This window comes from Mesocricetus auratus, unplaced genomic scaffold, assembly GCF_017639785.1.
Source record: "Mesocricetus auratus isolate SY011 unplaced genomic scaffold, BCM_Maur_2.0 Super-Scaffold_100676, whole genome shotgun sequence".
Lineage (NCBI taxonomy): Eukaryota > Metazoa > Chordata > Mammalia > Rodentia > Cricetidae > Mesocricetus > Mesocricetus auratus.
Window position 1 is genome coordinate 113,566,981 of NW_024429266.1, and position 23,063 is coordinate 113,590,043.

Below are 23,063 nucleotides of genomic sequence, written 5' to 3' on the forward strand. Positions count from 1 at the left end.
AATACAATATCCGAAATTATCTCATTTGATAGGTTTAAGTATTAGAAGACTAGATACAGAAGGAAAGAATTGCTAAATCTGAAAATAGATCAACAGAACAAATCCCAGATGAAACTCAATAGAAACTCCAATCGAAATATAGAACAGCGAATGTTCTTGTGTGTGAGATGCACACACAAACTGTAATATGTGTGTTTTTCACATACCAGACAAGAACAGGGAGATTTAGAATGTGCTAATCAGAAAATAGATGAGTGTTAGGTTTCAGAGACGAAACCCTGGACAAATGGCTGACTGAGGTACCTAGTCTTTCCCCTGGGACACTGGGAGTTTGTGTGGGTATATTTGATGATTTTAATTTGATTCCATTCAGCTTTTTGTCTTGTAACAGATAAACACAGCTTTGTTGCTTTTAATAAGTTTTTTGTGGAGGTAAGGAAGTCCTGAGTAAATGTGTTTTGTTGACATGGTCATGACCATGTCAAGGACTCCATTGCCCCATTAAAGTGGGAAAGCCTTCTCCTTGGTAAGACTCTGAGAGACGGCAGAACCTTCCTTGTGGTTCTGAATGATGGTATGTGGAGAAAATTCCCACCATAGCTTTCTCCCCCAAGATGTTCACCACCTGAAAACTGCTCCTCTATGGAGACTTCTCCTAATGAGATTAGCTAAACCCACCTCCTTAATTTAGCTGTATATCCTGCCTCCCCATTCAACTGTTTATGATAAACCCACTGAGCTTCTGGAGTGCTGCAGCTTCTCCATTGGAGAGCCCAGACTATTTGATCCCAGCTTCCTCTGTGTTCCATTTCTGTCTTGTCTTTCCTTCCTTCCTTCCTTCCTTCCTTCCTTCCTTCCTTCCTTCCTTCCTTCCTTCCTTCCTTCTTGTTTTGTTGTTTTTGTTTCTTTGAGACAGAGTTTCTCTGTGTGCTGGCTGTCCTGGGACTCAATTTTGTAGACCAGGCTGGCCTCAAATTCACAGAGATCTGCCTGCCTTTGTCTTTTCTTTATTTCCTCACCTGAGATCATGCAAAGACAGGCAAGTTTTAAAGCCAGGAAGCGTGATTTTCCTTTATTTTTTCTTTTTCAGGGTTTATTTGGTTGGTTGGTTGGTTGGTTGGTTGGTTGGTTGGTTAGTTGATTGTTTTGGTTTTGCTTTTGCTTTTGCTTTTTGGCATGTTTAGGTCCCTTGTCAAATGTATGAATTTTAGAATTAGTCTGTTAGTTGCTACAAAGTCACCTGTTTCCAATAGCTGTTACAGTGAATATTTTGATCACTTAGGAACTTACAAGAGTTGAGAGTTACTGTCCTCTGTATTAGTTAGTTTTATATCAATGTGATGCAAGGTAGAGTCAGTCATCTGAGAGGAGGTAACCTCAATTGAGAAAATGCCTTCATAAGGTCAGGCTCTAGGCAAGCCTGTATAGGGTGTTTTCTTAGTGATCAGTGAGGGAGCCCAGCCCATTGTGGGTGGAGACACCTCTGTACTGGTGGTCCTGGGTTCTATAAGAAAGCAGGCTGAAAAAGCCATGGGAAGCAAGTCAGTAAGCAGCACCCCTCTGTGGCCTCTGCATCAGCTACTGCCTTCAGGTTCCTGCCCTGTTTGAGTTTCTGCCTTGGCTTCTCCCAGAGGACTGTAACTCAGGGTTTGTAAGCAAAACATCCCCTTTCTTCCCCAAGTGGCTTTTGGTAATGGTGTTTCATCACAGAAATAGTTTTAATTACAAGTTTTACAAGGTGGTGTATTAGTTAAGGTAATCAAAACTTGCAATCTGATTTACGTTTATTTCAATCTTTTAGTTTCTTTTAACAATGTTTTAATAGATTTATAAGTTTCCAATTGTTTTTCGAAGCATACTCCAGTGTTTTACTTTTAGTGCTATTATGAATATTTTCTCATATTATGCAACTTTGTTAAACTTGTTGGTTCTAATTGTTTTTTTTTTTTTTAGTGTACACACTGAGGATTTTGTAAATTGGAGACGATGTGATATGTGGGATAAAAATAGCTTTGCCTCCTTTTTCCTCACATTCTGGATTGCTTTTGTTTCCTGACTTCTTGCCCTGACTAGAACACTCCAATACAAATACTGACTAGAAGTAGGAGTGCTACCTTTTTTGTTTCTAGATCTTAGTGGGAAGCATCAAGTCTCTCCCTAACAAATATAATGGAGTTGTAGGCCTATGTTGTGTATGAGTCTATATCACCATCCCAAGATATCTATATTATGTAAAGTGAATGTTATTTTCCATTGGAAATTTCTTGATCATTTTGGTAGATTTTTATATGACCTTTGTTATAGATTACACTGTTAATATATAATCATGGTATGCTTCATGATTCTTAGGAAAATCACTTAATTTTGTAAGATTTGATTAAATTGCTCATGTGTGTGTTCTCACTAGAAAAATGTATGTGAATGTCTTTTTCCTACTTTCTCACTAACTTGATCTATTACCATGGATGTTGACAATTTTTGAAAAAGAAAGGAGCATTTTTGTATAGTTTTCATTTGTACTTCTCTTATACATGTAGTTTTGTAATTTTTTCTATTTGTGTAGAAGTTTTAATTTCCCTTCCTGTGATTTCTTTTTGTTCATAGTCTTAATCATCTGGTCAGTTGGTTTGTAAAAGACCTTTGTGTAAAGAGAAATTAGCCTTTTGCCTATAATGTGACTTGTGTCTTGACTCTAGCTTTTGTGTCTTGGTATTGTGTCTTGATGAGAAGTGCTTAAGTGTTTGCATAGTCATATAAAATTAGACATTTTTGTGTGTGTATCTTGCGGCTTGATTTTGTGTCATAATGTAAAAAGTTGTTTCCAACACTTAATATAAAAAGATACTTACATATTTGATACTATTTAAACCAAACTTATTTTTTTAAATCTTGCTTCTCTCTTGAAAAAATGGCAAATTTCATTTTGTAGTTGCTGGCATCTGTGCGGCTCTAACCCTGCAGCTATCTTGCAGTGGTTCTTAGATGTTCTGTGATATAACTTGGATAGTGAGGTGATTTCTGAGAAGTCCTTTTCTTATTAGAGAGTTCCAGTCTAGTTAGTATAGTCCTCCTCTTTTGTTTGGATCCAAGTTCTTTGTGTTTGATGTCACATATGCATAAAGCAGGAAAGGAATATAGCTTCTCTGTTCTTGCCTTGTTTCTATGCCCACACAAGTTTTTATTCTGGGGTCTTTTTGGACTTTTCTAGTATTTAGGAGTTTAGATCCTTAGATAAAGGAAAATTAGCTTTTATCCCAGCTGAATTCATTTCCCATTTATTTACCGTTTCCATAAAATATTTAATAAGGAATGACTATATACTTAGCCCTGTTGTAAGAAAATAGAAAGTTTATGTATGAGCCTTGCTCTTTTAAGGGTCAAGGACAGGTCACAGACAGTAACACTGCTACCCTACTAATTATTATTAGGAACTATATTGGTTACTTACTTTTTTTTTTTTGCAAGTATGCACGGATCGTACTCATGTAAAATAGCCAGAAATTCTAGAAGAAATTCTCAGCTTGTTTTTCTCAGATGTAGATGGTGACTAGGATCCTCAGAACAGGACTTACAAGAAGGCTAGTCCATATTTGCATCAGATCCTCCACTTCTACATTATTAGCCATGGCAAGTTCTTCCCTACTTGTGACAGGTGAAATACATTTTTAGGATTTTTTGTTTGTTTGTTTTTACGAGACAGGGTTTCTCTGTATTGTTTCGGAGGCTATTGGTCCAGCCGGCCTCCAACTCACAGAGATCCGCCTGCCTCTGCCTCCCGAGTGCTGGGATTAAAGGCGTGCGCCACCACCGCCCGGCCGTGAAATACATTTTTATTGAGTTATCCTGGCCTTCTAATACTGCCATATCTTAAAGGAAAAGACTCATTTAATCAAACATGTGACTCATTTGTCCCTTCATCTTTTTTTTTAAATACACGGTCTCACTATACATACATGCATGCATGCATACATACATACATACATACATACATCCTTACATACATACATCCTTGTTGCCTACCTGGAATTTGCTATGTAGACCAGGCTAGCCTCCCACTGGGGGTGTGTTCCCTGCTCTTAACTGGTTTTGAAGGTTTCCTATGACCCTGTTAGTTTGATGAATTAAGTTTAAGTTGACACCTCCTGAAAATTACTAAATAAGTTTTGATGTTAAAGTAAATTAATGGTGTCAAGTTTTTTTCACAATGCCTCAGAACTTTAATAACTATGTATTATAACTATGGTCCTGTATTCCTGTTCTAGGAAAAGTGAAATTGATACTTTAAAAATTTTTGATAGAATCTCATATCCCCAATTGACCTCAGACTCACAGTATAGCTCTCAGTGGCCTTGGTCTCCTGATCCTCCTGCTTCCACTCTCAAGTGTTTTGTTTGCAGGCACATCTCATCATGTCTGGCTGTGGAATTGGTCTTGAATATATTTCAGAATTTGGTTCTTCATATTAATCTTGCTGTAGCTATAATTTCACTTAAACACTTCCTTAAACTTTTCTGTATTTTTTATTGAGAGTCCTTATTTCCATAAAACCAGTCTGTGATGTGAAGGAACTTTGGGGGCATTTGGGTTACCTTTACCTTCCACCCTCACAGGAGACACACTGTTGTCTGCCAATAGTTTCATCATGTTGCCACTTAGCCTCACCGGATTTGTAATAAAGCATGTAGAGAGGAGAGGAAAGGATATGTGTTATGAATATTCAAGTCAGCGGTCATTTCTATATTGAAGCAGTCAGCACATGGCCTTATATATGTTATTTATATGTCTAACACAGGAGAATACTTAGAATCTGTTGATACAGTGCTTGAATGTAGTGAACCAGTTATCGTCTGCATCCTACAGAACACGAATCTTTACAGCTTTTCCTAAGCACAAAAACATGCAAGTCAAATGGGCAAGGTGGTTTTTAAAGTGGCAGATGGAGGACCCTTCAGAAAGCTGAAAACATCCCCATTCTTACTCTCTGTTGCATTTTCTAGGCTGTAATATTTTCTTATCCAAATCAAATAGAATTGTCTATTCAAATCGTATTAGGTCTTTCGACATTTCCCCCTATGTTTAATCAAAGCTGCTGATTCTTTGTCAGTCTGTTTCATAACTTTTTTAATTTTTTATTTAAATTAGAAACAACATTGTTTTATATGTCAGTCCCAGTTGCCTCTCCCTCCTTTCCTCCCCAACCGCCACCAACCTTCTATCCTATCTGCTCCCCAGGGAGAGTAAAGCCTTCCATGAGACATCTTCAAAGTCTGCCATATCATTTGGAGCAGGGCCTAGGCCCTCCCCTGTGTGTTTACGCTAAGAGAGTATCACTCTATGTGGAATGGGCTCCCTAAGTCCATTTGTATACTAGGGATAAATACTGATCCACTACTAGAGGCCCCATAGACTGCTTCGTCCTTCTAACTGACACCCACGTACAGCTGGTCTGGGTCGGTCCTATGCTGGTTTCCCAGCTGTCAGTCTGGGGTCCATGAGTTCCCCCTTGTTCAGGTCGGCTGTTTCTGTGCATTTCCCCAGCTTGGTCTTGACCCCTTTGCTCATTACAACTCCCTCTCTGCAACTGGATTCCAGGAGTTCGGCTCAGTGTTTAGCTGCGGGTGTCTGCTTCTGCTTCCATCAGCTAGCTACTGGATGAAGGCTCTACGATGGCATATATAAGGTAGTCATCAATCTCATTATAGGCGAAGGGCATTTAAGGTAATCTCTCCACTATTGCTTAGATTCTTAGTTGGTTGGGGTCATCCTTATAGATCTCTGGACATTTCCCTAGTGCCAGATTTCTCCTTAGACCTATAATGGCTCCCAATATTATGGTACCTCTTTTCTTGCTCTCCTGTATTTTCCCCCCCCCCGACTCAATCTTCCTGCTCCCTCATGTCCTCCTCTCCCTTCTTTTTCTTCCCTTCTCTTTCTCCTAATTATCTCCCCCTCCCCCCATGCTACCAATTTGCTCAGGAGATCTTGTCCCTTTCCCCTTCTTTGGGGAACCATGTATGTCTTTCTTAGGGTCCTCCTTGCTTCCTAGCTTCTCTGGTGCTGTGGATTGTAGTCTGGTAATCCTTTGCTCTATTTCTAATATCCATATGTGAGTGAGTACATACCATGCTTGTCTTTTTGTGACTGGGTTACCTCACTCAGGATAGTGTTTTTTTAGTTCCATCGTTTGCCTGGGAATTTCAAGATTCCATTATTTTTTCCTGCTGAGTAGTACTCCATTGTGTAAATATACCACATTTTCCTTATCCATTCTTCAGTTGAGGGGCATCTAGGTTGCTTCCAGGTTCTGGCTATTACAAATAATGTTGCTGTGAATATGGATACACAGATGTCCTTTGTTGTATGTATGTGTGTCTATTAGGTATATGCCTAAGAGTAGAATTGCTGGCTCTTGTGGTAGACTTATTCCCATTTTCCTGAGGAACCACCATACTGATTTCCAAAGTAACTGTAGAGTTTGCACTCCTACCAGCAGTAGAGGAGTTTTCCCCTTTCTCCACATCCTCTCCAGCATAAACTGTCATTAGTGTTTCCGATTTTAGCCATTCTGACAGGAACAAGATGGTATCTCAAAGGTATTTTGATTTGCATTTCCCTGATGGCTAAAGATGTTGAGCACTTTCTTAAGTGTCTCTCAGCCATTTTAGACTCTTCTATTGATAATTCTCTATTTAGTTCTGTACCCCACTTTTTAAATTAGATTATTTGTGTTTTGATGACTAGCTTCTTGAGTTCTTTATATATTTTAGAAATCAGCCCTCTGTCAGATGTAAGGCTGGTGAATATCTTTTCCCATTCTGTGGGCTGCCATTTTGTCTTGTTGACTGTGTCCTTTGCCTTGCAGAAGCTTTACAGTTTCAGGAGGTCCCATTTATCAATTGTCCATATTAGTGTCTGTGCTACTGGTGCTATGTTCAGGAAGCGGTCTCCTGTACCAATTTCAAAGATACTTCCCACTTTCTCTTCTAAGATATTCAGTGTGACTGGAGTTATGTTAAAGTTTTTGATCCATTTGGACTTAACTTTTGTGCATGATGATAGATATGGATCTATCTGCAATCTTCTACACTCCAGCATTCAGTTATGCCAGCACCATTTGTTGAAGATGCTTTCTTTTTTCCGTTGTATAATTTTAGCTTCTTTGTCAAAAATCAGGTGTTCATTGGTGTGTCGGTTAATATCAGGGTCTTCAATTCCATTCTGTTGGTCTACCTGTCTGTTTTTTTGTGCCAATACCAAGCTGCTTTCAGGACTATAGCTCTACGAAATCAGGGATGATAATGCCTCTGGAAGTTCCTTATTTTACAGGATTGTTTTGGCTATCCTGGGCTTTTTGTTTTTCCATATAAAGTTGAGTATTTTTCTTTCAAGGTCTGTGAAGAATTGTGCTGGTATTTTGATGGGGATTGCATTAAATCTGTAGATTGCTTTTGGCAAGATTGCCATTTTTACTATGCTGTTCCTACCTATCAAAGAACATGGGAGATTTTCTGGTACCTTCTTTAATTTCTTTCTTTAAAGACTCAAAGTTCTTGCTATATAGGTCTTTCACTTGTTTGATTAGCATTACCCCAAGATATTTTCTGTTATGACTATTAAAAAGAGTGATATTTCTCTGATTTCTTTCTCAGCCCATTTATCACCCATATATAGTAGGGCTACAGATTTTTTTTGAGTTAATCTTGTATCCTGCCACTTTGCTAAAGGTGTTTATCAACTGTAGTTCCTTGGTAGAGTTTTTCAGGTCATTTACTGTCATGTCATCTGCGAATAGGGAAATTTTGACTTCTTCCTTTTCAATTTGTATCCCCTTGATTTCTTTTTGTTGTCTTATTGCTCTAGCTAGAACTTCAAGTACAATATTGAAGAGGTACGTAGAGAGTGTACAACCTTGTCTTGTTCCTAATGTTAGAGGAATTGTGTTGAGTTTCTCTTCCTTTAGTTTGATGTTGGCTGTTGGTTTATTGTATATTATTAGGTATGTTCCTGTTACCCTTGATCTCTCCAAGACCTTTATCATGATTTTGTCAAAGGCTTTTTCAACATCTAGTGAGATGTTCATGTGGTGTTTCTTTTTCAGTTTGTTTATATGGTGAATTACATTGATGGATTTTCATATGTTGAACCATCCCTGCATCCCACGGTGGATGATTTTTCTGATGTGTTCTTTGTTTCGATTTGCCAGTATTTTATTGAGTATTTTTGCATCAATGTTCATGAGGTACATTGGTCTGTAGTTCTTATTCTTAGTTGTGTCTTTGTGTGGCTTGGATACCAAGGTAATTGTACCCTCGTAAAAAGAGTTTAACAGTGAACCTTCTGCTTCTATTGTATAGAACACTTTGAGGAGTATTGGTACTAGCTGTTCTTTGAATTTCTGGTAGAATTCTGCACTGAAACCATCTGGTCCTGGCCATTTTTTTGGTTGGGAGACTTTTGATGACTTCTACTTTATTAGGGATTATAAGTCTATTTAATTTGCTTATCTGTTCTTGATTTAATTTTGGTAAGTCATATCTATCCAGAAAAATTGTCCATTTCCTTTAAATTTTTGAATTTTGTGGAGTATAGGTTTTCAAAATATGACCAGAAGATTCTGTTTCATAACTTTAAAAAATGTTTTCTTCTGTGGTCTTTCTTAAAATCTCTTCCAATTGAGAGTTTACTTTGCTGGGTGTGATGGCTCAACCTGCAGTTCCAACTACTCAGGATAGGTACAGACAGAAAGATTTCTTGAGCCTGCAGTTCAATGTCATTCTGGAAACATAGAAAAGAGAATTTGTGTCATGAAAATAAAATGTACTCTTGTAAGTCACCTTGAAAAAGCACATATAAACAAAATGACCCTGAGTTACAAGTTACAGATGTATTTGGATTCTCAAGCATCTACTCTGCATGGTGATACATACAACATGGAAAGCATCACAGTAATATGACACTAGAATTGGGAATTTCTATTCAGTATTTATAGAAATGGGTTACAGATTTCATCCTACATGGTCTTCTAAATTAAATCTTGGTAGTTACCCTTTCCCTCTCTTTAGAATTAGTGGGCAACTATTTGTCGAAAGAAAAACTAAAAGATGGAGCCTATGTTGTATTCCTTCTCAATTTGAATGTAGAATTACTCCTATTATTAAAAAAATGTTTATAACTGAGAAAGTATAGGACTATGAAAGTAAAGACTTTTTTTAAAGGTACATACGTGGAAGAGGTTGCCCTCCCAATTAAAGTATGAGTACTCTCAGACCTGCTCAAAAATGTCTTCCTCTAAGTTGATGTTTTACTTAATGTTTTCGTTTATAGGCATTAAACCCAATATGCATTAAGAAAGGATATTAACATTGAGCTGTGTCCCTAGAGTAGATTTTCAAACATGAAAATACTGGCTTCAGCGTTATAAGAGTTTCCAAATGATTTTTGTTTTTGTCTGTTGTGTATGTGTATCCATCTGTTTTCTGTCTATCTGACTTTTGTTTTCAAGAGAGCACTGATACTGGCCTCAAACAACCAGCCTGCCCTCCCAGATTCCCTAGGACTGGGATTACAGACATATACCTGACTCACTTCTTTTTTTAACCGTTTGAAAAATAGTAGCATGAATAATGATTATGCTTTTATTCCTTTTTATCTTATTTTATATAATAAAGCATAATAGTATCCAGGGTCCAAGCATATATTAGACATCTAGTTGGTGAGTAGAGGGGACACATGCTCTTTACATGTCATTTGGCCTATTCATTTTTTAGCACTTACAAAAGTGAGTATTTCATGGTGTTTAGGGTAGGAATGAAGACCAAAGTCATTACATTTTATGATGTAAATATGACTTCCGTAAATGGGTGCATGTGTGCATACGTGTCATGGTGCTTGTGGAGGTCAGAGGACACCTTTCAGGAGTCAGTTGTCTCCTGCCATGTGTCTCCCAGGGATAGAGCTCAGGTCATCGTGCTTGGCAGCCAGTGCCTTCCCCCAGCTCACCACCTTGCTCACCCACTAGATAATATCTCGTAAAACTAAGAAAAATATAAACCAGTGAAATATTGATGGAGCAATATTACTTTAATCAGTTGTCTTTGTAGGCTCACGAGAGACTTGAAGATTCAAAATTAGAAGCTGTCAGTGACAATAACTTGGAATTAGTAAATGAAATTCTTGAAGATATCAGTCCTCTAATAAGTGTGGATGAAAATGTGGCAGAACTGGTTGGAATACTCAAGGAACCTCACTTCCAGGTAATTTGTCCCTGTCCTCCTCCCATAGCTTTCACCTTTCACACTAAAGTAATTCAGTGTTGTATAGGGCCTGCCTTAGAAGTTCATAAGTCCTAGACTAGGTATTCTAATATCCCGATGTTAAAGAAACGTAAACACACATATATGTCTGTATACATAACAGAAATGTACAGTGTCGATCACAGAAACAAATAGCCTTGGCTTTCCCTTTGTGCCATCAATAACCTTGATCATCAGACCAATCCTAGGAATAATTCTCCTCACTTTGACCATGTTGCTGCCACTGTCTTTTGTTGGTTTGTTTGTTTAGCATTTTTACTTTATTTTACTGGGTGAGGGCATATGCCATGGCAGATGTATAGAGGTCATAGGATAACCTGTGAGAATCTGTACTCTTGTTTTACCATGTGGGTCCCTGAGATTGAACTCAGGTGATTAGGGTTGGTGCAGGAGCCTCTACCCTCTAAACCATCTTGATGCCTTTTTTTTTCTTTATTAATACCACTGTTTTTTCTCATTCCTCCTTTGGCCTAGTTTGGACCATTTTTAGTATTGCTACAGTATCAGGATGAATTCATGATGAAAAGATGACAGGAAGTTTGTCTAAGTATAGAAACTGTTATGCAGCATATTTTTTTCTATAGATTAAAAAAAAGGCATGCAATAAGATAAACAGTTTCACAGAGAAAAATTTCACTTCAGAACAGAAATGATGAAAAATTTTTATATTAACCCTGTAATTAAGAGTGGATGGTAGTGGAGAATATTAGGCAAGGAACAAGTGGACAGGAACCTCAGAAATATCCAGCCACGTATGGCGACTCATTCTGTGACAGAGATGTTGCATTTTGGAGGGGGATAAACTGCTATGATAAAAGAAGAAAGTGTCACTGTTTTCCCTGCAAACTTTGCCCTCAAAGTTAGATAAAACTCCTTTGCTTTTTTAAGACATTGTTTATGAAGGGCTTATGTGATTGAGTTTATGTAAGGCTGTATAAAGTATTTGAATTTTATCTTGAGGGCAGTAGAGAATCTTGGGGCCAGGGTATTATATATATGAATTTACGACCCAAATCTATGGGATTCCCATATCCCTTTTAACTGGGATGTTTAGTTGTAAAGACCAAGCTATTGTCTTCAATGTTCTACTTCCTGAGTTTCTCTGGTGGATTTTCTGATGTGTTATTTACTTATTGAAGTTCTAATTAAAGGGTTGATGATTCACTTCTCAAGTGCACTACTTTAAGCTTGAATCATCTTCAACAATGATGCAAAATGAATTGACTGTATCAGAAGATGTAGAATACCTGGTTCCCTACCAATGTTGGTACTGAAATTGGCTCCTTGTTTAAGGACTATGATAGTGTAATTCTTTCTTTGAAATCATCTCCATTGGGAGGTAATCTAGTGTGTTGTTATTTTTACATTGTACAGATACTTTCTTATTTGGGGGTGTGTGTTGTTTCTTTTTTGGGATAGAGTCTGGTTACATAGCATAAACTGGCCTCTACTTCACCATTCTTCTCTCCTACCTTGGCCTCCAGAGTGCAAGCATTATAAGAATGTGTCACCACACCAGGCTAAGATTATACAGGTGTTATTTCCTAACAACTACTTACCTCTAGATAAACACAAATAGATAATCCTTACCTAAATCAATATTTTCATTAGAGACTGGAAAATAGCATTTTCCAAACTGTCTCATTCTATGTATCTGATGTGACATTGTTGTATAAACCCAGAATTTATCTTCAGCTGCCCTATTACCCTGTAACATTTCCTCCTGGAAAGGTAACAAAATGATGGGTCCTACTCCTTACCAATTTTCAAAGTAAAAGTTATTGAGAACATCAGCTTCAACTGATAACAAATGGACGCTTTTTAGCCGTTTTATTTGCTAAATAGCTTTGTGTGCCTGAAATTTTTTACCCTAAATGTGGAGTTTCAATTCTCTATAATAGTTATTCCTTTTGGCACTCAAATTATCCTGACTTTAACCAGGGGTGAGCAGCCTTTTGGTACACGAATCTGGATCACATGAGAATTCTTGACCTGAGAGATAAAATTGTATTAATAGTGTTTTGTGTAGTCACAGGAGTAGAAAGCCCTGCCTCAAAATAGAAGCCCCGGTTAGAGCTTTGAATAACTTCCAATGTTATTAGGAAAACCTCTCACATAGAGATTTCTAGTTCTTTTCCTTTTTGAAATTTTTATGTGTGTGTATTTGCATGTGTGTGTGCATGTATGCAAAGTCTAGTGGTCAAAGTCTGATGTTTTCCTCAGTTTTCTCTTCCTTTTCCTCCCTTCCTTTCTTTCTTTTTTGAGACAGTTTATCACTGGACTTGGAGCTTACCAATTGGACAGCAAGACTCAGAGATACTCTTGTGTCCGCTTCACAGAGCTGGATTGCAGATATTCACCACTGTTCCCAGCTTTTTATATGAGGACTAGGAATCTGTACACAGTGCTTAGGTTTGCAGGCCAAACACCTTACTGACTGAGCTGCCTCCCTAACCTTGTTTTTAAATGTTTTTCCAGTATCTTGCAAATGATTTTATGAAATTATCAGGAATTACCAATTAAGCCAATACGCAGATTGTTTCTGTCTTGAATGTGTTGATACTTGTTCACTTCTTCTATTTTGGTTGGTGATGTTTGAACCTGTATTCACCATACTCAGACATTTTTTAGCTTAATGTTATGGCAAGTATTGAATTAAAACAACTTCTTTAGGGTAGGGAATTTTTAAAATATTTAGTGTACAAAAAAGACATTCCTAGCCAACTACCTCAGAATCATCCATAATGGCATAATCATAATAAACAGAGAAAACAAAATGAACATTATATCCAGAACCATTTCTGAATTTTTTATAGACTAAAACCTTAATTGGGAGTATTCAATTTCCTATTAATGGTAGGAGGTACTGATAATTATTTTCTCTTAAATATCTTTTTAGCATACCTTTTGTACATGTACAAAGATTATCAACATAATGAAATTTAGAATCTTTGTCACGTGACCTTTTTTTGTACCTTATGAATAGATGAATAGAGACTAGTGGTAAAGACTGAAAAGGATGCTGACACTGTTGATAGGAAATTTGTCACCTGCCTCTTCCAAGCCTAAAAACTGAGGTTTGGTTTCTAGTGAACATGACACTTTAAAAATGAGGCTAAATTTTACCGGTCTCTTCAAACCTGTAAATCTGAATGTAATGCTGTTAGATGTTAGTAAAAGTATCTAGTTTTACTTTTTAAAAAGAGTATTATGATTTGATATAATTCATACTGGGAATTTAATAATGTGTCCTTAGAAGCTTTTAGTACTCCACAGTGATAATGAACTAATAAATTATTTTTAGCAACTTGTTCCATCAGTAGCTAATAACCACAGGCTGTTTTGACTCCTTACAGTCGCTCCTGGAGGCCCATGATATTGTGGCATCTAAGTGTTATGATTCGCCTCCCTCAAGCCCAGAAATGAATAATTCTTCTCTCAATAATCAGTTATTGCCAGTAGATGCCATCCGTATTCTTGGTATTCACAAAAGAGCTGGAGAGCCATTGGTGAGTAGATGAGTCACTGCTTTCTTAGATAGGAAATGTAGTGCGGCCCTGTCTCTGCTCTTGATTTATTGTGGAAACGGTGCTCATGCTTATTTTATCAGTCTTTTTGGCCTTTGTATGAATGCACAGCAGATGATCTGTCAATCATGTAGCCTATGAAACGTAGTCAAAAGAAACCTTAAGCTGACTTGGAAGCTATAAAAATGCCAGTGGAAACAAACAAACAAACAAAAAACTGTTTCATTTCTTTCCCAGCCTTTCAGAAATTAACGTCCGTTTGCTTACTAATGATAACACCCAAACAAAGAAGAAAATTGCTATTAAAATTTGAAGTATCATGAGGATCTATAAGTAGTGAAGTTAACTACTTCCTCTTATATATTTTTTTTCTTTGTGGTTTCTAAAAACAGTGGTGTGGCAAACAGGACAAGTCAGGAATCTCTGTTGCTTCCTCAAGCTTCCTTTACCTATGGATTACAGCTAGATTTCAAGGGGGTAATCCAGTTGCATTGGTGTTCCTCTGATGTCAAAGTTGCACTTATTTTATTGAGACTTGACATGAAATAACATGGGAAAAGAATTCTGGTTTCAGAATTATTTTATTTGTATTCATAATGTTTATTCTTACTGAGATAAAATCATTCCTTTTTTTTTAAAATAATTTCCTACAGGGTGTAACATTTAGGGTTGAAAATAATGATCTGGTAATCGCCCGAATCCTTCATGGAGGAATGATAGATCGACAAGGTCTGCTTCATGTGGGAGATATCATTAAGGAAGTCAATGGCCATGAGGTTGGAAACAATCCAAAGGAATTACAAGAGTTACTGAAAAATATTAGTGGAAGTGTCACCCTAAAAATTTTACCAAGTTATAGAGATACTATTACTCCTCAACAGGTTAGTGATAATTTCCTGAGTGATATTAAGAACACTTCATTTTTTTACATCATTCTATTAGGCAGATGCTTAATTGTTACTCTTTTGCTAAAGAAAGTTTGTCTTGATAAAGTTTTTTTTATTTTTATCTAATACTATCTTAGTAATATAAAGGAAATAATAAAGGCATTTATTTGTAAACATTACGAACCCTGTTGTTTGGGTAGTCTACAGGTAGGTATCAGAAGTCATAAAGCCTTTTAATTTCTCTAGTTGAAAAGCATTTTTGATATCTCTTGTTTTTCAAACATTGTGTTAGGGCCTTTGAGATTGAGTAGTCTTGATTACCTCCAGGTTAGTGTTCTTTTGATATATTAAATGATACACAGTGTCAGATATATTGGTTTTTCCCATATTTCATGTCTATTTTAGGTGAAATGAGTAAATGAACAGGAGAGCATGCTAATGTGCTAATGATGGAGATTATTTCCATCTCTTGTAATGGCTGCTCTTGTATTGGGCATGACATAATCTTAGTACTTGAGAGGTTGAAAACAGAAGGACCTCAAGTTTGGGACTTAACCTGGGATACATAGTGAGACCCCTCAAAAAAGAAAACATAGAGATACCTAGCATTCTGGTTTTGGACTGTTCTTTAGGAGAATAGGATATACTCCTTAATTGTGATTTTCTTTCACATATAAACTAGACCTTCTTTTGTTGTGATAAAATACCCAACAAAAAGCAAATTAGTGGAAAAGGGGTTTCAATTCCATCATGATAGGGAAGGTGAGGCAGGAACTTTCAAATAGCTAGCCCCGTTCTATCCACAGTCAAGAGAGAAGAGATAAATTAATACATACATGCTGACCTGTATCTTTATGCTCAACTCTATCTCTCCATTATTACACAGCCCAGTACCTCCTGTCTAGGGAATGTTACCACCCACAATAGGCTGGGTCTTTTCAAATCAATTAACTTAAGATAGTCCCCCACAAGCATGTCTACAAGCCAATTCAGTATAGATAGTTTCTCACTGAGACTCTTTTCTCCAATTGATTGTAGGTGTGTCAAGTTGTCAGTTAAAACTAACGATATTGCCTTACTTTACAAAGAAAGCAATCATGAAAAAAAAGACACTAGAACTTATACTATTCCTGTTCTCAGGCTTTTTCCCCCATTTACATGTTTCTATGACAAAATGAAACCTATTTGAACGTTAATATGTTGGAAGAATAATAAGTAACAAATAATAATAACAGTAATAATGATAAATAGCATGACAATAAAATAAAATAATTTGTGATTTAGTAAAATATTGGGAAGATAATATTTTCCTCTGTGGTCCCAGCCAGAAGTCCTATAATTAAGTCACCAATGTGCATTAGTTACTTTCTCATTCTGTAACAAAATACCTGACAGAAGAAACAGGTTTACTTTGGTTCACAGGTTGACAGAACAGTTCATAATGCTGGGAAGATCATGGCAACAGGATCTTAAGGCAGCTGGTCACATTGTATCCACAGTCAGGAAGCAGACAGAGGTGAATGCTGGTGCTCAGGTCACTTTTCCCTTTTTTATTCAGTCCAGGACCCAAGCCCCTGGGATAATGCCATTCACATTTACTGTAGATCTTCTCTACTCAGTTAACCCTTTCTAGAAGCATCTTCATACATACTCCCAGAGGTCTGTTTTATGGTGTTTCCCAATCCTGTCTAGTTGTTGATGATCATATTTAGTGTATAATGGACTCTTACAGGCAAAACAGCTCTTTGCTTTCTGTGTAAATTTTGTATTTGGTGAACTGAATAGCTGGCTTCAGTGTATGGATATTTAGCTTTGGTTTAAGCATAAATTGTTCCCCATTGTATAATTTTTGAGTTTTATCTGATCTTTAGAACTAGGGAAGAGGACTCAAGTGTGAAGTTGGAAGAATCAGCTATACAAGCCCATTTAACAGCCTCTGGCATATCCTACTGTGAAAAAGAGCCTCCAACTGTACTCAAATTGGCTCCCTCCCTCCCTCCCTCCCTCCCTCCCTCTCTCCCTCCCTCCCTCCCTCCCTCCCTCCCTCCCTCCCTCCCTCCCTCCCTCCCTCCCTCCCTCCTAAACAGAAAGTCATTATGTTGAAACAGTTCTGGACAAACCTTGGATATCTTAGAGATGCTGCGTGTAAGGAAGGGCATTTGCCCTCAACTGACTTTATCACTAGTGCACTAGCTCCCTCCCCCAGCTGCTGTATTCCTTTCTGCAGTCTCAGTTACCCATGGTCAACCACAGTCTAAAAATATTAAGTGGAAAATTCCTGAAATGAGTCAGACTTTAAAATGAACAGTGTGAGGAACTGGCTCCGTATGCATAGTTCCACCCAGAACCTGGCTCAATCCTTTGTTCAGAGTACTGTGTACAGTACCCCACCACTACTAGTAGCTTTCTCAGCAGAGCACATATGCATCCTTATGCATCAAGTGTTGGTGTTCAAGTGACTCCTGCCGTGTGTCACAGCCTTAAAGCATAAGGGCTGCCAATTGAGATATGCCAACTCAAAAACCTTGGAGTACATCCTATAAGTGTAATGGTAACAACTTTTAATCCAGCATGAAAACAAAAAGATTGCTATGCTGAAGTTGCTAAGATCTATGGTACGGTAACAGATCTTCTATACATGAAATTGTGAAGAAAAAGAAATATGCTAGTTGATTGCCTCACCTAAAACAGTAAGTTATGGTCACAGTGCTTTTTAAGTGCATAGTTAACAGTAAGTTATAAAGTTTGCTACTTCTTAGGTTTAGGCATCCATTGCACATGTTGGAATGTATCTTCCATGGAGAAGCGGGGAATCCTGTGCTTTGGAGCCTATTGTACTTCTTCTGTAGATTGTTGTTACAGTAGAGGGAAAACAGAAGCTCTCCAACCAGGGTAGTATTTTTCTCTGAATGTGACAATAGATCCTCCTTGTCTGAAACACTTGAAGTGCTGGCTTACAGTCTATGAGACATGTGATATATATTTTACAGTGTTAGAACCAGGGTAAGCTAAAGATGTAGCTAGTTTGGAAGTTCCTCAACTTATATATGACTTGGGTTTCTGGAAGGTATAAACAATTCTGCTTATAAAGCCTGTATTAACTTTTGCCTCTATGGTAAATGGTTTGGGGAGCTTTATATTTTGGCTCATTATTTTAGAAAGTTCAGTCCAGGGAAACTTGATAACGTTTCTAGGCTGTTGAGGGGGAGCATGATTGTAGAAAGGCATGGTGAAGCAATGTAGTATGGTAGGGCTAAAAACAGAAATAGAAAGGGGCAAAGGCAGAGTATGTCCTTCAAAGTCATGCTTCCCGTTGACCTGTTTCCTAACTGCCCACTCAATATGAATTGATGACATTAGTACCTTATAGTCCACCCACCTCTCAGTGATTGGATCCATTATCTGGGAATCGAAGAATTCAACACGTAAGATTTCTAGGAGATAAATAAATCATAATAAGGCCAACTTGCTAGCAATCCTCTTTTACTTAACCTTTATGACCAGCATGACCTAGACACCAAGGGTATTATAGGACAATAAATTCCAACTTTATTCCATTCAACATAATAGCAAGTAAAGGTAATTTTCTGTAAAAAAAAAAAAAAGAGCGTTTGTCCAAGTTGAATTTTCTGAAAGTATGCTAGTATAGAGATCTTATAAGAAAATCCACATATTAACAAATGAAGAATGACCTCTATAGATACGTGATTAAATTTGACTCAGATTCATGCTTCTTTCATAAGTACTAATAAAGTAGGAAGAGGAAAGTCCTAGCAGTTGGAAGTTTGACTCTGTATAAAGTGAGGACATGACTGCTCCCAGTATGTTTGAGAGGAAGGTTTTATTGTAGACATGAGGGAAAGTGCAGCCAGAGGCACCTGGAGGGGTCAGCAGGAAGAGAAAGTAGCAGACAGAACATGGCCAGGAGACTAGATGGACCATGAGGGGAGGTGCGGGGGAGTGAGAGAGGGAAAGAAGAGAGAAAAGCAGGGGAGAGAGGACCCAAAGGGCACATGGCTGAAATAGGAGGCTTATCTAAGAACGGAAGACCAGGAGCTGGAGAAGTGTAAGATGAGGGTGAGGTGAGAAGAGCGGAGAGGAGCCACGGGTACTGAGTGAGCCTTGATGTGCTGAAAGGCACCAGAGACAGTCACCATTCGTCCAAATTTCTTTTGGACCCGACAGCTCCAGCATCAGAAGCAGCACTCTTAGTTAGTCTGTCTGACACCTCAAGTTAACTAATTTTACTACCCCATGAGGTCTGGATTTCCACCAAAGTAAAAGAGCCCATCATAAACCAAAGGAACTCACCATATTATACACAAGTGTACATTAGTAAAAGAAGTGTCCTCAAATGATTTCGCTATAGCGAATACTAAAGTTCCAGTTTTCCTTATAGATGTTAGGAATGATTCTGATGCTAATGCTTAGTATGTTTGCGAACCAAGGAATAGCAATCCACTAACATTCAGACATCTCTGCAACACACACACTTCACCATTCTCAGCCGTCCTGGGACAAAGCAGCTGACAGAAGTGCCACCCAGGATCTTAACCCAGCTTGGCACTCACCAACTAAGGACCCTGTCAGACGACGGTGAAAAGCACAACTTGCTAATGGAGGAGGAGAGTGATCCTGTTCAGAATTCTGATGAGGCTTCAAACAATGAAGCAAACTGAACTGACTCAGTTTCAAGAATAAAATAGCAGTGATTTGACTACTTTAGAAAGAAAAAAACTTGATTGGGGATAGAATGAAACATAACTCCTTAGTATCTTTAAGTTTCAAGATTCTTGGACACTGAAACTTTTAGTTGTTAATTGTTTCTTAAATTCAGTTATTTGTTTGCTATTGGTTAATCCAGGGAAGCCAGAAAGTAAAATCTAAAAGATAAATAAAACTTTTGCCTCAGTGAACTCAGAGAAGTTTAATAAAAAGGGAGGTGGGGGGGAGAAAGGTATCACTAGCATTACTTCTTGTCATTGTTTTCTTAAGGATTTGGTAAGCATGGTGTGACAAAAATAAAGAGACAAAGAGGCTCCAAAGGAGGTAGTGAAACTATAAATTTTCAATTAATATAATTTTTATACTTAGAACTCACCCCCAAAAACTAGAAATAATAGTTTAGCAAAGTATTTAAAATCAGATTAGTATACATTAAGGTTTTTTTGTTTTGTTTTCTCATATCAAGCAACTAAAATTATAACTAAGACATGATTTATAGTAGAGTCACCTTAATGCCTGGGAATAAATCTAGCACTCCATAGACACTTACTTAATCTTTGCTCTTTGACCAGTTGTGAATTTCTTCTTTCACCATGCTGCACTGCACAAGAAGCTTCTCTCAGTCTGAGAGCTGCATTAATCTGTGGTGATAGGAATTAAACTTGATTAGGCAATTTGACACTATATGAGCTCCCTGACCATATACTGAATGAATTAACTCAGACCCAGAACGACAGAAGTTTTATGTTCTCTCGTGTATAATTCAGAGAGTCAGATTTTTTATTTGTGTTTCTTAACTTGAAGGTCCTATAGAATCTAGGAAACCTCAGTATTTACCTGGATTCTTTCCTCATAAATTTGCTTGATTTATCTATTTTGCTTACTTGTGTTGATTGTTCATACCTTTTTATTGATCTAGTATTTAGTTGCATAGACATACTAATTTGTTTATGTATAAGTTCTCTGGTGAACGTTTTTGTTATTACCAGCTTGCTATTAAAAAACTTCTAGAGACTATAAATACCTAGGGATTGAGGGAGTTGGTCATGTGGTAGGCGTATGTTGAAAATTTAGAGAAAAAACCTTCAGGAATGATTGTAACAGTTTACATGCATGAGTTTCTTTTACTCAGAGTCTTAGCTGTATTTGGTGTGACCATTCTTTAATTTTAATCAGTATAATAGGCCTACAGGCATAACTAATTGTAATTTTAATTTGCATATCACTATTGATGAATAAGATTGAAAATTTTTTCATGTACATATTTTCCATGCTTTTATCCACTTCAGTGAAATCTTTAGGTCTTTGTCTATTGTGTTCTCTTGTTTGGCTTTGACATTCTTTTGTATTATGGTGTGCTAGCTAGTTTTATATCAACTTGACATGGCTGAAGTCATCTAAGAGAAGGGAACCCCAATTGAGAAAAATGCCTCCAAAGATCAGGCTGTAGGCAGGCAAGCCTGAAGGGCATTTTCTTAATTAATTGTTGATTTGGGATAGGAGGCAGCCCACTCATTGTAGGTGGGGCTACCCCTGAGCTGGTGGTCCTGGGTTCTATAAGAAAGCAGGTGGAACAAGCCAGTAAGCAGCTTCCCTCTGTGACTTCTGCATCAGCTTCTGCTTCCAAGTTCCCACCTGGTTTGAGTTTCTGCCTTGACTTCCCTCAGTGGACTATGATTCAGGATATGTAAGTCATTTAATAAATCCTTTCCTCCCCAAGTTGCTTGGGGTTATATTTCATCACAGCAGTATTAACCCTAAGACACCTGCATACAAATGTTTCATCAAAATTATAATTTGCAGAGATTTTCATCCAGTTTACAAAGTTGCCCTTATCCTTTCCTAGCCTCTTGAGTGATAAAGTCCTGTTTATATGCACTTGGTCTACTGAACAATTTGAATTCCTTGAAAATAAGACTGTAATATGTACAATTTAAGTGTGTATTTTACTGGTCTTGTTGAGACAGATTCTTGCTCTGTAGCCCAGACTGGCCTTGAAGTCATGGGTAATCCTCCTACCTTAACCTCCCAAGTGTTAGGAACTGTTTTTGGTTTTTTGTTGTTGTTTTGTTTTGTTTTTTGCTTTGGGTTTTTGTTTGTTTGTTTTTCTTTTTGGGGTTTTGACTTGGTTGGTTCATTGGTTGGTTTCATTTTTAAGGCGCATGTAGTCCACACTGGCCTCCCATTCACTGTGCAGTTACAGATGACTTTGAAATGATCCTTTTGCTACTTCCCACGTGCTGGGATTGTAGTGCACACCACTAACTGCATCTGGTGTACCGGTATTCTTAATTGACTTTCTTCCCTAGTGCAGGTTATCATTCCTATTTTGTATTCTTGCTCATATTTGCTTTGTTGTTGTTGCTGCTAGATTTAAATTTTTGGGGTTTTATTTTTTGAGAATATATGAAAACTGTATTTTACATTATGTTTATCCTTCTTTGTTCCATAACCTCCTGTGTCCTCTACACCGTTTTAAGTACATGAGGAGCCTGTTTGGTGTAGCTTTTATGTACATGTGTTTAGAGCTGAGCGTTTGGGATTCCAAAACACACCAGGGGGCTCTTGTCTTTGGAGATGACTGTATGTCTCCCTCTCAGCAGCCATTGATTGCCTGTAGCTTTTTGTATAGAGGTGGAACCTTGAAATTTTCCCTCGTCATTGGCATGTGGACTGGTATGTTATTCTGTAAGTCTTTTTTAGACAACTCATCATTGCCACAGAGTGCTCCTAATCTTTTGCTATAATGAAAAGTTCAATAATTACTAGTATTATATCTAAGTCTTCAAATGTGTCTGAGTAATGTAACTGCTGAATCCATTCCCAGAAGTGGATCACTAGGTCAGAGGGTTTATGTGTTTGTAATCTTGGTAATTGTTGCCAAATTGTCCTTCTAAGAAGTTGGAGCATTCTTCACAAGCCTGTTATGAAAATCCCTATTAGCCCATAATCTTATCGGAAGATATCTGTCAAATATTTTAATTTCTGCTAGTTAATAGGAAGACGGTGTTATCCTAATAAAGTTTTAATTTTCATTTCTACTCCTCGTTTGAGCATCTATGCTTCAAAGCTATTTATACTTCTCTTTCTCTACTGTCTACTTTTAAATTGTTGGTCATTCAGGTTTTCCTTTGATGGTGAGAGTACAAAGCTGATATAATTTGTTAAGTGTTGTTTATTAACTTAATGACCAGTTGGCATTCATAAACTGTTAGTGCAGTTCATAGAATACAGTAAGTCAACTTTTTAATGATTTTAAAGATTTTTAAAACTACTAGATCAAAGGCTAGAATAATTGATTTTTTTCAGACAAATTTTACCAAAGTAAAACCAGATTAATCTGCGATTTGGATTTGAGGGTAATGCTCCAAAAGCAGTTTAATAAGCCTTTTGGTAATCCTTTTATATCTGAGTTGGATGTTGGCATCTCTGAACAGGGGAAATAAATGTTTGAAGTTTGGAAAACACTTGTAACTTTCCTAAGTATTATTCCACAACCAAGAATGATAAACACGCTCATTTAGGTGACATGAGGATTTTTCATTCAGTGGGCATTTCTTCAGAAGTAAGAAATACACTGCCTTTTTTTTTTATAACGTCTTATATAGTCT

The 23,063-nt window shown here is 37.4% G+C and overlaps 1 protein-coding gene across 3 annotated transcripts in view; it reads left to right on the forward strand.

Annotated features, from left to right (window-relative positions):
• The window catches only part of Pals2 (protein associated with LIN7 2, MAGUK family member), a 51,592-nt gene that overhangs the window by 10,229 nt on the left and 18,300 nt on the right, over nt 1-23,063 (forward strand). For all 3 annotated transcript variants that reach the window (XM_040737446.1, XM_040737447.1, XM_040737448.1), the window contains exons 3-5: nt 10,101-10,253; nt 13,670-13,822; nt 14,494-14,721. In XM_040737446.1, coding sequence (XP_040593380.1) covers nt 10,101-10,253; nt 13,670-13,822; nt 14,494-14,721 — 534 coding nt within the window. The remainder of the gene's footprint in view (nt 1-10,100; nt 10,254-13,669; nt 13,823-14,493; nt 14,722-23,063) is intronic.